The 17,499-nt window shown below is 40.2% G+C and overlaps 1 protein-coding gene across 7 annotated transcripts in view; it reads right to left on the minus strand.

Annotated features, from left to right (window-relative positions):
• The window catches only part of ABI2 (abl interactor 2), a 118,939-nt gene that overhangs the window by 60,060 nt on the left and 41,380 nt on the right, over positions 1-17,499 (minus strand). For all 7 annotated transcript variants that reach the window (XM_067548875.1, XM_067548873.1, XM_067548874.1 and 4 more), the window contains exon 3: positions 4,972-5,148. In XM_067548875.1, the coding sequence (XP_067404976.1) occupies positions 4,972-5,148 (177 nt within the window). The remainder of the gene's footprint in view (positions 1-4,971; positions 5,149-17,499) is intronic.

Here is a 17,499-nt window from a genome sequence, read left to right on the forward strand (position 1 = left end):
TCTTATGATGGATAATTTGGAATCACAATTTTTTTGCACTCCAAAAGCTGAGTAAAATTGGAAGTTTAGACACTAGCTTTTAGAGTTAAGTTGAATATATGGTCTGCTGCCACAATGCCTTATACAGTTTCACAAGCCCCAAAAGTGTTCAGAAATACCAGTCCATTGGTTTGACAATTGATTTTTTTTTTTTAAGTTCTAAGTAATTTTTAAGAATGTTGCATTTTCTTACATCTTCTGAGCAGCTCAGAATACCAACTGTTAATCATCTAGACAGAGCATATTTTGGGTCATCTTTTGTTTTGTTCCCAAATAAACCCCACTATATTATATAGGTATAATAAATGTTTCTGATTTACTGGAAATTTCCTCTTTAAGTTACAAGGCCCACAGATCTAACAAGCAATAGGCTGTCAGCTTCATGAAGCTACAGAACCAGAACCAGACTTCTCAGTCACTGCCAGAGGAGGGCATGGCAATCTGCTCTGAAGCACTCACCAGTTGAGGTTGTTTCCATGTCAAAGGGTAATATGCTCTGAAACTTAATATCATATGCACTATAGTAATATACTATGAGTTCCTACTGCACAGTATAACTTTATGAACCAATTTGAACCAACTGAACAGTATTTTTTATCCCCTACTTGTCACAGAAATACTCCAAACAAGAGAGGGTCAGAGCTGAGAATCTTCTAACACATAGAAAGGAAATTTTCAGCAAATCAGAATAACATTTCCTCTTCTCTTTCATCTACAAGGTCCATTGATTCATTAACCAATGGGATTTTTATAGTGTGCCTTCAGAGAGGGTTCAAACAGAACTAACTACATATAAGAATTTAAACTGCTTCTCTACTACTCGGAGATCACAGCATGAAACATTCTCATAATGAAAGTAGCATCCACTGATGCCTGAATGTCCTGCTTATAAAATTTTGAGAAAGTATGAATGGATAACCCAGTGGCTGTCCTGCAGATCTCTTAACACATGTAGGGTTTCTCAGCTGAGTTGGCTGCTACCACTCTCAGTGAATAGACTTTGTTGTCTGTTGCTGGGAAGAGACTGACTTTTAGGCTTCATAGATGCACCATTTCAACCATTTTAAAACAGTGGATTTTGATACTCTCTTTTCTTTATATATCAGATGGTAGAGAATCAGTGGAGCATTGGGCTTGCAAAAAACCTGTGTGTGACAGTTGTAGATCTCAAAGATTCTACCAACATCCAATATATGCCACAATTTCTTTCTTTCCCAGAACCCAAAAAAAATCATACTCGCCTCTGTCCAAAACTGAGTTAATTTTTGGGATAAAGGCTGTATCTGTTCGTAGGACCAATATATCACTGTGGAATATGCAGCATTGTCCCTCAATAGATAAGGCCTTAAGCTCCGACACCTTCTGGGGAATAACAGCTACCAGGATGGCCACTTTGATGGAGAGGAAATATATGGATATCTTCCTGTTGGGCTCAATAAAACGAAGAGCCAAAATGTTAAGGACTAACTTGAGGTCCCATGGCAATGCTCAATAAACCTTAGGAAGATGAAGTAAAGATGTAGCTCTGAGAAACCATTTGATATCCCACTATGAGATATCCTCTTCCTGCCTGTGTGCTAGATTGTGCAACCACTCAACATTTTGAAGTTAAAACTGGGAAGACCTTAATCAGACCCAGCACTGAACCCCTTGTCTGCAGCTCATGAGAGTGAGGCTTAGACAGTCTGCACTGGGGGTTGGCGGGGACCAGCACTGAAGAAAAATTGCTATACTAGATCCAGGTCAATTATGATAAATCCCAGGATTCAACACTCCTCCAATCCTTGTCCTCAACTGAAGCTGCTGGTGACTGAACCTCTCAGAAGAATCAAACTCTAGCACTGGAGAAAGAAGGTATATCCCAAGAATAAGAGCTGGAGGGGAAATCCCCATCCCATGGGTAGAGGTTAGGAACACAGATTGAGGCACCCTCCGCACAAGTTGGTATCAGGTTGCTGGATAGGGTTATGCTCAACTTCTCCTGAGTCCTCTAATGAAAAGGATCAAGGGGGATGAGCTGCTTGGCTTGTATTAAAGCACAAAACACAGTTAGAGAGGCACGTTTATGGTCAAAATCTTTTCTTTAAAATAATGTTTTTGCTCTGCAGCAGAGAGTCCAATAAACCTTCCTGCAGCTATGGAGGCAGAACCAAAAATAAAATGGTGAGCACTTCAGTAGAGCCCTGCAATTCCATGGAATTCATATCTATGTATCTTGTTTGCGGATCTCGGCTCGGACGTGGATACCAATTTTGTATCTACGCAGGGCTCTGCAGCACACTCACCCGAATGGAGTGGCTGACACCCAACCTTCAGGCTCCAGCTCAGCTCTCTGAATCGCCGGGGGGGGGGGGGGGAGGGGGAGAGAGGACGACGGACGGACATCTGGCAATAGCCTGCTGGACATTATGGGAATTGTAGTCCCCAGCTTGTTCAGACGGAGGAGGTAAACTACAACTCCCAGAAGGGAGCCTGGCCGTGTGCTCCTGTGCAGTGAGCCAAGCACCATTTTGAAAGAGGGGTCTTTACTTTAAACTAGCGGGCAGCAATGGCGGGCACTGTAAGCAGAGTAGTTGTCACTGCTCTCTCCCCAGCCAGGTCTGCGTGTGTTAGAGTTGCCGTGGCTGCACAGCGGTGTCCAAGCCTCCCACTGGGAGGGCAGCGCTGCATATGAGGGCTTGGGATGTAGCTTCCCTACCCAGAGTGAGAAAGGAGGCACACCGGGGCAGAGCAGACGGCGGGTCAGGAGGTCTCTGGGAATAAGTAGGGGGCGGTTGGGAGTTGAGGACTTGGCACATCCCTTTGTCACTGGTGCGCGGTGACCTGTGGAGTTGTTAGTAGAGCTCTGCAAATCTGTGGATCTCTGCTTTATAGCCATGGATATCCGCATCCGTAGATTGTGGATATCAACGGACAAATTTTGCAGATCACAGATCAGATGGCTCTACTTTCAGTGTAGCTAGCCACGTAAGATGATTGGTTCTGTCTACAGAGCTACATACAGGATGAGAGCCTATTGGTTAACAAATCTGTGAACCTTACAGACAAAAGAGAAACTACTATTTCAAGTAGCAGGGTGCACTGATTATCATTTGACAAACTACATGTTTACAGACTTTTTCATTTCCTAAATAAAAATGCAGTACAATTTAGAGTTTCTTTGGAGCAAATTTGACTTTTAAGCATCTGTTACAGAACCTGGTCACAGGGTCTGAACATGTGGTACAATGACCCATTCATTTGAGCAGCTCTGATGTTGGATTCTTTCGCAAGAACATAGTTTATCATATCACATTGGGCTTGATCTTGTTGCACTAGGTCAATGAAATTTCTGACTACAATGGGTAAATAAATGAGTCTAAATTAAATTGTGCTGTAACAAAAATAAATAACTTTTCCTTAATGTGTCCTGAAAGAATCTCACTAAATCAAAATTATCATAAAAACGATAGCAATAATAATTCACCTTTATGCTCTACATGTTAATATATTCAGTGATTCACCATAAGGAATTCTGCTGATGTACATTAATTCTTTTATAGAAACATACAGCAGATTTTAATACGAGGCAGATGATTTCTTAGAGAGCTTTACAGGTAAAGAATATTTCTGCAAAAATGAGCTGAAAAACATCACTTGTCTTTTTTTACTTGATATGTACACAAATTGAGGTAGCAAACATTTTCAATGAAGAATAAGAAACGACTGTTATAAAAACAATGTTCAAAAGCTCTTGAATAAAATATACTTTACTGAAAATATTTTTAAAGAAAAACACTTTGAATTTCAATTCTAAATTCTAGGCTGATCTGTCTACTTGCATTAGTCATGTAACTTTACAAAATGTAATTCAGATAGAGTGACAAATAATGAAATTCATGTCAAGCACAAGAAATTTTGCAATCAATTGATTTAAAGCAGCATGTTATTGCACCACTACTTTCAAAGTTTTGTGGATTTGTTAATTTACATGTTTTTTAAATGACACTGCTTTGTGTTATTTACATTTCTTCTTTCAGAATGTAATGTTGACAATCCTATTTTATATCCAAATGATTTCCTAGAAGCACAAAAATTATAAGGTCACATCTGCTAAGATTTTATTTACATTAGATGTGATTTTTAAAAATGCATGTCTAATTTGCATATAACATTATTGTAGCAGTGTACACACCAACCAGATATCTGCATACACAACCAGCCAGTTATGGGTCTAGCCAAATTTGCATATTGTTCCTAATTAGCTTGTACAATTCTAGTAACTGCATGCCAACTCAGGCCCTAAAAATTTCACTATTCATCCCAAATCTGTGTTTTAAAAATTCCTGAAAAAGCATAACTGGCTGGCCCACGATTTGGTGGCAATCTTCAGGTTCAGAATACTCATTATTGGGTATCAGTCATGTTACAATTCTCTTCAACAACCCATAAAACTTAAGCATATCATGCAAAAATATGGAAATAATGAGCTATGTCTGAAATGGGCAAAGAGGGGGCAAATGCCACTTTTTAAACAAACACCTCCTGCCAGTGAGCCACAGAGTAGCACTAATGGTATTATACCTGGGTCAAGGAATGCATTTTGTGACAGTAACTCAAGCAGGGAAGAAACAGAGTATTAATAGCCTCTCATTACTCAGGTATCTCCTGAAAACTGACTCAAACAAGGGCAAAGGCCTCAGCCTCTGTCCAAGTAAGCTGGTTTTATCAGTGTCCCAGAGGAGTTCCATAGTCATACGCATACCCAGAATCAGGGCTAAAATGGTCTGCAAGATTAAACAGGATGGGGGGATTCCTCTTAAATCCATCTGGATTAGATAGAAATTGAGAAATCCCATGCTGCAACGTGGAAGACAGGAATGTGTCACTATTATAAGTCTTTACATTTTGAAACCATACAATAATTTAAGAGTCTCTTATAACATCACCTACCTTCACTCCATGTCCAATATCATCTAGAATTGTGTAATCAATAGGTTTTCTAATGTAGCGAACTGGTCGCTCCAGGTTCGCTGGTGCAATGATTTTGTGAGTTCTTGAGGTGTTTTTGTTTGTAGTCAAAATGCCAATTTCTCTTCTAGCAACTTTCTCTTTATGAATGTCCACTGTCTGCAAAACAATGCATTTAGGAATAATGTTGAGTATTAAATGCACATTTGGTATTAAAAATCTGATTTTGCTCCATGCTTTTATAGATTGCTATACTGTGACAGGTATATCAGTACAAACATTTGCTGAGAAAACACTGTCTACTCTCCTTTTGTTCAATCGCTGTTAGAAGTTACCATCTTCTGATTTCATTTGAACTCTTTACAATTAAGCAAAATTCCTCTGAACATTTCTCCTCTATCAGTAACTATCATTAATTTGGTTTCACTAATTCAGCAATTTCTGTACTTTGACAGCAATTTGAAATGTTGAGTATCTATAATTTAATAAAGTCACCCTCCAAAATGTCTTTCATTCTGATGAGGCTCCAAAGGTATTTTCCCAGTCTTTTTCCCAATTTTTGTGTGTGTCCTGTAATACAAACTTTGGACATAATTACTTTGTTTTGTCAGGCTGCGGAGTAGTGTCTCATTATGGTAATGTATTCATCCATAGTAGCAGTGGTATCAAAAAAGATAGTATTTTTCAGAAAAATCAGAACAGGTTTCTCAGTTACTATATGTGGTTTACTCTGCATTAAGAGTCAGATTTTTGAAAGTGCCTAGCACTTATCTAGCTATTCCCACTGTAGTCAATAGTAAAACATCCATTCAACGGGAGCAGCATTAGGGCCAGAGCTCAGCACTTTTGAAAATCCCACTCTACATGTGCAGCAATGGCCATTATAGTAAAACAATGAATATGCAAAAAAGTTGTAATTAAAAAGTATCACCACAAAACAGATGTCTCATGAAAGTTACAGAGATACTAACATCCAAAACTTATTAAGGCTGTATCACTAAGCAAAAAAAAAAAGCAAGGAACTATATAGTAGAAGTCAGATGCCATATCTTTAACTTAGCCTTTTGTACCTAAGTATTACAGATGACACTGTGGGCCAAATTCTCCCTACTTCAACGCCTCTGAAGTAAATGAACATTAGCAGAGCATTTGGTCCCCTGTATACATCAGTCAGTGACCTCAGACTACACAGTGGTTCTCAAACTTTCGTATACTGTGAGCTGTTTAAGAGTCATTTTTAGACCATCCCACAATCCTGACTGCATCTTCCTTACTTCCACTGAAGTTCTGGATTATGCAAAAATAACGTTAGTACAAGAAAAGTTTAAAGTATACTTGCTTTAACACAATTCTTTAAATTGCTTTGTGCTTTTCCTCTATTTCTTCTCTCTTGACACTGTTATGTTTAATACCAAACCTCCCCCAATTTCCTGCAGCTCCAATTGCTCATGTCTCTCTGTACAGTTTTCCTCAGCTTACTATTGATCCAGTTTTGGTAAAATGTGCAAAATTGGTCACATCTGAATTTACACCAAAAGAACTTGCACAAAACAGAATAGTTGTGCAGGATAATCAGAGGTATCTGATGGATTTTTATTTAGTTGGTCAACAAATCCTCTGGAAATTCTAAGGGTGTTGGCCTAGGACACAACTAGTAAAAAGCAATGTAACCTGAAAGCAGACTTGCTTTTTTACTGTAAAAGAGGCAGCTCTGCCGACCGCAGTTTCAGAGCCACAACACAACAAATTTGACATTTCACATTTAAAACCAACATTTTGGTCAAATCCATTGCTGGCCTCAAATTTGGTAATTTCACATGAAGAAATCAACACTGAGCAAAGTTTTAACTATGTGGACATATATAATAATTGCTTCAAAATCATCCTCATTGGGGTTTCTACAGTGTTTCCTTTTTTCTTATTATTTTAAATATGAATTTAGTGTTTGTGAATGGTGACAGACTGACTTTGCATAGTCAAGAGGGAGAGAAGTCCTCTTTATACAAAGTCCTATTCAGCCAGAGAACATGTGCAGAAAGAGATCTGTTCTTTGCATAGCATAGCAACAAAAAAAACTTATTAGTGCTTTCCACTCCTGTTTTCATTGCCGTCAACAAAATAAAGAGTAAACTAGATTCTATTTCATCTTGTGCATCAGAAGCATTTTCATTAAGTTCCAATCAATTACACGCATGCAAACACTCAAGAAAATAGGGTTACCCAGGTGTCCCAACAGAGGCATTTTCTGAAGACAATGGACTGCCAATATGTAATAACCTTTATTACTGATGATATGCAAGATGGAAGAACTCCATTTGACTCTCAGAATCTAAGCTGGGTTTGAAGGCATGGCAATTATCTTTTTACTTGTAAATTGAACACATCTGATAAAGAAATCATCAATGGCAACAATAGTTATGGAACCCCAAAATGCCATTAATATAATGACTTTTCAGAGCAGATACACAAGTTTCCAATCAATTTTAGCAAGACTTTCTTCAGAGCCATAATTCTACTCCAATGTTCACAGGGAAGGAAAATATTGGACCCACAAACAGCAAATAATTTGTCTGTCCATGTCAAAGAAAGACAAGAGGCAATGAATGCGGTTTAATTAGCCTTCAACTTTATTCACTTAAAATATCTGGGAGTACCCAGCAACAAATTGCAGGGGGGGGGATATCGACACCCGGCTGTTCCAGATGTAAGAGGCCCCAGATTCCCCTATTCAGCTCCTTGAAGGGATGTTTTCCTTCAAATCCTTTTCCAATCCATTTGATCCAACAGCCATATCCCTTCCATACCAACTGCAAGCTTAAAACCTCTTGCACAAAGTTAAATTGCACAGTAAATTTTCTTCCTCTTAAGAGTGAAGAAAAAAATACCAGAACATCTTATGAAGCTTAACCAATACACAAATACTGATCAAACTGAACTATGTTTCAGTCCTTAGTATTTTCTTCTCTTTGCACAGCAACCTAGCAAAAAAGAATCCTGGTCCAGAAATAGAGATCCTAGGCACTACAATAACACCGATACTAACACTAAGGCTTTGTTTGAAGTTCTGTCTTGTACATTATCATGTAATTTGGACACTGTTAAGCCATGATAGTTACATGGAAAGTGTGTATGTAAGTTTGCCAGGTACAGAATGTAGGCTTCAACTCCTTTGCTCAAAAATTCTCTTTCTATTGGAATATTTACATAAATATGCCATTGTCACACTTCTATTTCCCCTCCACACCAGAAAAAAACCAGAAGACCCTGCAGAGTTCCTAACTATTAACTAAAATTGAATGGAGAGTTTTCTAGTTCACTGATTACCAATAAAATGACTGATCAAGTATAAATTTAAAAATAAAACATTGCAGAACTTTCCACTAATCTTCTCTGTATTAAGGATGATTAAAATGTAAACACTATCCTTTTTCTAATGGGAGAAGCATTTTAAATTACTTGTTCTTGCCCTCGTCAATCATAATCTTGGCCAGAGATTATTAGCTTTTGTAAGAGATACATTCTTGGCACTGTAACTATTTAATTCATGGAAATAAATTTCATCTTATTAAGAGTAAAAATACATCCAGCTTCCTTAAGGAATATTGTGATAGCTGAGGCACTGCTATAGTTATCATATAATGAAATGCTTAAAAACTTATTAAAACGGAAGATGATCCAATGGGAATAGACTTGCATGGCAACCCAGGACTGCATCTTTATCTCTTAAATATAACAACTACTGAACTGAGGATCTAACAGTGGCACTCACTTATGGTAAATATGCACAAAATTCTATCTACAAGATTTTGGAGAAGTTTTTCAAGAAACTAATTTTCTTAGTTGAGAGACTGTTGCAGATGTCATATCTTAACATTCCCATAGAACAACTATCAAGCAAGAACACTGAGGCAGTTGATTCAGATGAGAAACTGACCATTCAGATTAACCTGCTACCAAGAAAACAGAAGCACTATGATCCTCAATACACAGGTGACTACCATCACCACAGCCATAAATCCCTGCAGTAACAGAGGAGAGCACTAACAGTCTGTTTATTCAATAGTTTATAACTTCTATCAAGTTGATCTTATCAAAAACATTTTCCTCAGAAAACCTCTGGGTTTCTATGATCTTTATTTTAAAGTGTATGGGGATAAAGCTAGACTAACAAAACAACTCCTTATGATATCTAGATAGAAAATGTACTTTTGTCTTTTTATAGTTTCCAGAGAATTTGTCCCATTCAGCAATTTCAGGCTACTGTCAACATTGTCAACCTTTCCAAAGCTCTATTAGCCTTGGCCACTGCTTTCAATTGTCAGATATTAAATATCTGGGCAGGATTTAGGAACAGTTACTATTATCTTTTGATAGGCAATTCAAAATGCCTCCAAGAAAATTGGAGTAGCTTTAGAAATCAGCATTTGCTAAAGAATACGTTTGAGACAGTTTAAGTATCCGTTCCAACCTATTCTTTCATCAGTAATTCTCTGGGCAAATTTGAAATGCCAATATTCAATATGCAATTTGGCAAAATATTGTACCAGTCAGTTCTGGAAAGAAATTACACAAATAATGAGTGCATTAGATAATTTTAGAGCAGTCACCAATTTACTGTCACCTCTTATATTGGAAATATCCTCAAAATCCTGTAAGAGAAGTCTCTCAGGACTATTAAGTTAGTAATTCCTTTCAGAACTGAAATTGCAAAAGAAGTCCTGAATGCTTCCAAACTGGATTTCTCAAAAAAGTATGATTCCAAACAATTCTAACTTGGACTTGCAATTATTCTCAGAGTATGTCTCTAGTATGAGCAATTTATGACAACACAACAGGAGTATCTTGATTTACGACATTACAGTTGACAAATGGAAGTTTAAAAAGAGAGGGTTACTCACCTTATGCAGTAACTGAGGTTCTTTGAGTGGTGTGTCCCTATGGGTGCTCCACTTTAGCTGTCGGTATGTGCTTGCGCTGTCGATCAGAGATTTTTGCTAGCAGTGCTTGTCCGTGTCACGCATGCACTGTGGCTGTCTCGCGGCGCCACTGGCACTCTTTTCAGCACAGCGCAACCCGACATCCTCTGTTCCTTCTCTACTGTGAAGTCTAAGGATTTGACTCTGAAGTAGAGGAGAGGAGGGTGGGTAGTGGAGCACTCACAGGGACACACATCTCAAAGAACCTCAGTTACTGCACAAGGTGAGTAACCCTCTCTTCTTCTTCGAGTAATGTCCCTGTGGGTGCTCCACTTTAGGTGACTCTCAAGCAGTACCCTTAGGTGGTTGGAGGGACTTCGGAGTTAACAGAATGTATGGAGGAGATACTGAGAGACACTGCCAGACCACCGAGAGACCAACCGCTGCATCTGTCCGCGATGCTTGGTCAATGGCATAATGTTTGATAAAAGTGTGGGTCAAGGTCCAGGTAGCTGCCTTGCAGATTTCTGTAATCGGTACATTCCTTAGAAAGACTGTGGATGTAGATACCACTCATGTGGAATGTGTTCTGATCTTCTGCAGAAGTGGAATGCCTGATTGTAACATACATGGATGAGGCCTGAAATCCACTTTGAGAGCCTTTGTGCGGATATGGCCGTTCCTTTGCATCTATCCGCAATACAAACAGTTTAGGAGATTATCTAAATGATTTAGTTCTAACGAGGTAAAAAGCTAAAGCATGTCTCACATCCCGGGTACGGAGGAGTGCGTCCTCTGCATTAGTGTGTGGTTTTGGACAAAAGGTAGGTAAATGGATAGGTTGATTCAATTGGAAGGATAATGTGATCTTGGGGATAAATTTGGGGTGGGGCCTCAAAGTTACTTTATCCTTGTGAAACATTATGTAGGGTGGATGTGCCATAAGAGTTCCGAGTTCACCCACGTCTTGCTGATGTTATAGCAACCAAAAGCGATACTTTCATAAATATGTGCACTAAGGAGCAAGTTGCTAGTGGTTCAAATGATGGTTTGGTGACAGTTTTTAGAATATGGTTCCGGTCCCATGGTGGTTTAGTGGAACGAATCTCCGGATATAAGTTTTCTATACCTGTCATAAAAGGTTTCATAGTTGGGTGTGTAAAAACATTGTCTATATGTGACCTAGCCATGCCTAGGGTAGCCACCTGAAAATGCCAAGGGCAGGGCAGGCTGTAAAAGGAGAGCAGATTCTCCCAGCACTGGTGGGTGACACTGAAGTCAGACTTCCCAACCAGGCACAAAACAGTGCTTCTGATTCCTCACACTGGTTATCAAGAAGCTTACATAAAAATATACACAGCCCCTTTTACTGCATTTGATTCTCTGCTTCCAATTAGCCACAGGTCCAGTAAAGAGATCAATTATTTAAAACTCTATGCTCTTTACCAAAAAGGTTCTCCTGACCCCAAAGGGTCAGCCACAGTACCAGATCAATATAAGTTTGGATCTTACCCAAAACACCAATCCTTTAGTAACTAAATCTAAAGGTTTATTATAAAAAGAAACAAACTATAAGAGAAGTTTTAAATAATTAAAGCAATCAGACACATACAATTGATTTGAAAGTCCATATATATCAGGTTTCTAATAGGATTCTGGAGTTTGCAGGCTTGTATAGTCCCTCTAGTGTACATCCAGTACCTGGATGGGTCTCAGTCCTTTGTTTCACACCTTCCGTTCAGTTGTAGATGAGTTGATCTAGAGGTAGGCTGAAGACTGAAGACAAAATGGATGTGGTGCAGCTGCCTTTTATGTCCTTTGGCCTTTGCCATGCTGTTTGTGGAAATTTACAGGAATAAGATGGAGTCCAGGGTCACATGAGTGACTGGTGACTCATCAGGTATCTCCCCCGGGCCCATTGTACCTGTGAATTTCCTTAATGGGCCATTAAGCAGGCTAGTGCTGCAGCCATCCTGTCTGCGGTGTCGCCCAGAAACACAGTACAATATGAAAAACAGATAAAAACATATCCATAACTTCCATTACACACAACACATGAACATAAACATTAGCATCTTACTTAGCACATTATAGCCTTTCTAACGGTACCTGACATGGTATATCTCACATGAATTATTATGATTCTGTTTAGTAGTACCTGTTTGACTGGTTCTGAACATTGTGGAAGGTTTTCTGCTGTTTAGTAGTACCTGTTTGATTGGTTCCATTGTTCGAACTAATTAGGAACCAGGCTGTTAGATGTAACTTGCTCGGGTCTGGGTGAAAGATGTGTCCCCTGTCCTGGGATAGGAGATTTTCTAGGAGTGGGAGTGTTCGAGCTGACATCTGCGTTAGGTAAGTGAACCACAGTTGTCTGGGCCACGCTGAAGCTTTCATTATTACCATCACTTTGTCCTGCCATATTTTGAGCAAGTTTTTGTTTATTAGAGGGATTGGTGGGAATGCGTAGAGGAGATTCCAGCTCCAAGTGAGGAGGAATGCGTCCCCTTTTCACCAGTTGCCTTTACCCGCTCTTGAGCAAAAAAGAGGACATTTGCGATTGTATCTTGTGGTGCAGAGATCTAAAGTGGGATAACCTAATTGTTGAAAAATGTTTTCCAGAAGTCCAGAGTGTAGCTCCCACTCATGATCATTGGTGAACGCCCTGCTGAGGAAGTCTGCCATTGTGTTTTGGATCCTAGGCATGTAGGCCGCTGAGATATTGATATTGTGGCATATACAATAGTTCCATAATTTTATGGCTTCCGTGCAAAGGGAGTTGGATTTCGCTCCTCCCTGATGGTTGATGTAGAACATGCACGCAATGTTGTCTGTCATGATTTTTAGATGTTTGTTCGCTATGAGAGGTTGAAAGTGTAAACAGGCATTACGAACTGCAAGTAGCTCTAATAGATTTATGTGCAGTGTCATTTTGTGTACTCACCATTTCCCTTGGGTCGTATACTCCTGTAGATGAGCTCCCCAACTAAGAGGGACGCATCGGTAGTCATCACAATCGAGGGTGTTTCTTGCGCGAATGGGATATCCGCCATTAGATTTTGGGGCTGTGTCCACCAATTCAATGATTGTTTGATCCGGTTCAGCATTGATACTATTTTGCGCAGTGAGTGTCTGTGAGGCCTGTATACTGTCGAGAGCCATAGTTCTAGGGCCCACATGTGCAGTCGTGCATGTCACACTACAAAGGTGGTTGCCGCCGTATGTCCTAGTATCTGGAGGCATGTACGGACAGTTGTGGTTGGGCTGTTCTGTGCTCTGGATAGCAATTCTATTATGGTCTCGAACCTGTGTCTCAGTAGGAATGCTCTGGCTGTGCAGCAGTCTAGGTGTGCCCCTATGAACTCTATTTCCTGAACTAGTTCTAGGGTAGATTTTTTGACGTTTATCATGAGCCCCCATTTTCCAAATAACGTGGTTGTGAATCTCACTGTTTGACTGGCCTCCGATTGGCTGCGTGCCTTTATTAAGCAGTCGTCCAGGTATGGGAATATAGTGATTCACTTTCTGCGTAGGTGTGCCGCAACAACGGCAAGAACCTTGAAGAAAACCCTTGGGGCGGTGGAAAGACCGAAGATAACACCGTGTAGTGATAGTGACTGGTTCCCTCGAGGGAGGCTTGGAGTGCCATTCTAGTGACCAACTGTCCTTCCTTTATGATGGATTAAATTGTTCTTTTTTATTTTCTGGTATGTGTTCAATAAACTCAGATAATTTGGCATAATTACTGTAGTCATAATAGCGCAGTATAGCATAATAGCTGCTAATAGCGCAGCATAGTTCACCAGTTAATTGCAGAGTCGCCGAAATATATATCTTTCTGCCCAACAAATCCAGTCTTTTATTCTATTTATCATGAAGTGTGGACCTGTGATATTGCTGTTTGCTCCTCTGGTTGGCTACTTCGACAACCAGGGAGTTGGGTGGTGGGTGGGTAAAAAGGTATTCTGAGTCCTTGGTAGGAGCATGATATTTTTTGTCAGTCCTCTTACAGGTGGGAGGGATGGTGGCGGGTGTTTGCCAGATGTTATTGGTGGGTTCCAATAGGGCATCATCCATAGGGAGGGCAATTCTTGAGGAAGATGATGTTTGCAGAATCTTCAGAAGTTTATGTTGTGATTCTGCTACTTCCTGCAGTGGTATCCCCAGGTTATCCACTACTCTTTTAAAAAGTTCCTGGAATTGTTTAAAATCATCTCCACCTGGAGATGAAGAAGAGTTATGAGGGGGTGATGTTGTATCCCACTGCATATTCTCTTCCGTGCCCTCAATTGTGTCAGGCTCTGCAGCTGTTGGGGTTGATTTAGGAGGTGACTTGGATCTGTGTGCCTGGGGAGTGGTTGGTCTGCTGAATTGGGCGGAGTAGGAGGACCATGTATTCCATCTGGGCTAATGCATATGGTCCAAACCATGGGTGAGGTGGGATATTAAAATGGTGATGTGTTTTGCGCTCCTGCACCTTGGGAGAAGGCTGTTAGGGAGCAAATGTGGCTTCTTCACCCTTGTAGTCATCCTCTTGAAAAGGATATAGGTGAGATAGAACCCTCTTGAGAGAACTGGACTGGAGATGTGTCGGTGCCATGTAATGGAGAAATGGGGGAGGATGTTAGAAATTCCTCCTCTCTTTCTTGGTGCCTGAGCTTTTCAGTACACTTTCTCGGCGCCGGTGTTGCTGGCACCATAGTCTGTGCCGGTGCCAACGCCAGGATCAGGTTGGTGCTGGTGGTCGGTTCCAGGGCAGTCTTCTGTGCCAACAGCGCTGCTGGTGCTGACGGTGCCAGAGTTTGAGGCTCGGCTGTTGTTGGTGCTGTGGTCATGGTCGGCACTGAGACTTGTACTGGTGCCAGTGTGATGACGGTTTTTGTCGTTTTACGGACTGTTAACTTTGACGGTATAATGCTCAGATAGGGGTGTCCCGATTTTTCCTTTTGCTCCATGCCGGAGATAGAAGGCTGTTTTGACCCTGTGCCGGACAATGTACCCAAGCGATCTGTAGCCTCTTTGGTACAAATTCGTTTAGCTGTTGAGGCAGGTGCTCTCTTCTTTTTTTGACCGATATCAGGTGGAGTCAAGTGCCTTTTTCTCGCAGTCTTGTCTTGAGAAACCGTTTTTTCTGGACCCAGATCAGAGGCAGGTCTGAGACACCTTTCCATTAGCAGTAGTTTAAGTCATAGGTCTCTGTCACGTTTGGCTCTGGAGCTTAAGTTTTTACAGTGAGAGTATTTTTGGGCTATATGTCCCTCACCAAGGCACTTGATACACACAGAGAGGCCATCAGACACAGGCACTGCATTTCCGAAGAAAGCGCATCTTTTGAAACTGGGTGAGCCCAGCATGTCACCACTTTGGTGAGGGAAAGACACTAACTATTCTAAGGTAAGTCTTTTTTTAATAATAGGAAAGAACAAGTTAAACTATGACAGAAACTGAGAAAAAAGCTGACTATCTACAAAGAACAAACTGTAAGGACATTTTGACAAGCTATGAGGAACTGCTAGAGTCTCTGTCTCGGACCGTGGACGGTTGAAAAGGAACCGAGGAGGTCGGGTCGCGCATCGAAAAGAGCGCCAATGGTGCCGCGAGACAGCCATGGCATATGCGCGACCTGGAAGAACACTACTAGCAAAAATCTCCGATCAACAATGCAAGGACATGCCAACACCTAAAGTGGAGCACCCACAGGGACACTACTCGAAGAAGAACTGGCCTTGTACACCAAGAATTATTTATTACTAAACCTGACAAAATAACAGATATCATACAGATATGGTTTATGAAATGAAGCCAAATTTGATTTTTAAAAACATATATGGAAGTTGAACTATATTTGAAAGACAATACTGTACCATTCATACAATGGGATTAATTTGTCTTCGAATGCTGAAATTCAAGCACTGCATATATTGTGTGCCTTTCCAGAGAACTTTATATAAATGAATTTAAAAATACTCCTCCTGCTCTGTAAATTATTGTACGCATGACAGATAAACAGAAAATGTCTGTGTCCTTAATAGTTGGGGGTGGGATTGTTTTTTTCAGAGATGGAACTACTGATATCCTCATGAACTGACAGCAGCCCAGCCGCAAATTTCCCCAGTTAAACCTTCACTCCTATGATAACAGTGTTTCTCATAAAGGACTAAAAATGTCCTTCACATGTAATACTATAGTCTCAACAAAAGGAGCAGATATTTAAAAAGACACCAAAAGCTCTGAAAAAATATTTTTAGCTACATTTAGTTGTACATGTACAACACTGAAAATGCTGGCAGATATATTTCCGTTAGCCTTTTGGCACTGGTAATTTTACGCTTCTTTGTAATAATGAAGCATTTTGCATTTGTACTACTGGTGACAAAATAAACTCACATTTCAATTACTATAAATGTCATGTATTCTCAAAAAGAAACAGACAATTGAAAATGTGATGGCATTCCTAAAAAAGCTGCTTTACGTAAACTACATGACAAAAATATAATGAGCTTTTTATACATGCTGCATACAAAACTGATGCAGCTTGGACAAAATAATACTTTCCATTTCTATAATGCCTGCTGTATATAAGGATCTCAAAGTGCTTCACAAATATTAATGAATATATTTATTTTTACAGATTTAGGCTATGTCTACACTGCAGCACTAATTCGAATTAGCTTAATTCGAATTACAGAAAGTAATTGATAGAAAGCACTGCATCCACACTGGCCAGCCTTAATTCAAATTAGAAAGCAGTGCAATGTGGGAAGCTATCCCACAGTGCAACTAACCATAGAGGCTATTGTGACGAGTGTCATCATCCCAGGATGCAGCGCTGCTTCCCCCACCCCCAAACAAACAGGAAAAGGATTTTCATGCTGTTTTTTTACTCCCCGATCGCCATTGTTGCAGGCACTTGGAGCCAGCTGAACTATGCTCTCATTTTGACTGTGACAAATACATCGCAGCTTATCCTGGATTACTTTAGAACTGTATGCTGTTTGCCTTTTATGCAACCCCACCACCCCCTGTATATTGCTTGCCTTTGATTTTTCCCTTCACCAAATGAACCCCCCACCTGTATGCTGTTTGCCTTTTAGGCTCCCCCTACCACTCCCTGTATATTGCTTGCCTTTGATTTTGATTCTACAGGTGTCTGTAGAATGTAAGATAAATAACAAAGGAGTCAGTTAGTATATTAATACAGTGATACAAATGTTTCCATTTCACTGATGGAAAGCATGATATAATGTATCCACATGTAGCACTGTGAATAAACTCTTAAGAAAGTATCAATTGCCATGATTAGCCACTGAAACAATGTAGCAAAGAAATTCCTCTCACTGCTGGCATTTAAAAGGCATTCACCACGCGGGGAGGAGGGTGGGTGGTGAAATCTTTCAAAGGGACAAACTTTAAAGGGCTAAACTTTCAAAGGGACAAACTGCAAAGGGCTTGCTGGGCAGTTAAAATGCATTCACCACCCTGGGAGGGGGGCAGTGAAATCTTTCAAACCCTTAAAGAGACAAACTGCAAAGGGCTTGTTGTGTGTGTGTGTGGGTGGGGGGTGATTGCAGCTTGGATTTTAAACCCATTCACC

This window comes from Emydura macquarii, unplaced genomic scaffold (assembly GCF_026122565.2).
Source record: "Emydura macquarii macquarii isolate MOO-44397 ecotype Brisbane River unplaced genomic scaffold, CSIRO-AGI_Emac_v2 contig_1253, whole genome shotgun sequence".
In the NCBI taxonomy this organism is placed as follows: domain Eukaryota; kingdom Metazoa; phylum Chordata; order Testudines; family Chelidae; genus Emydura; species Emydura macquarii.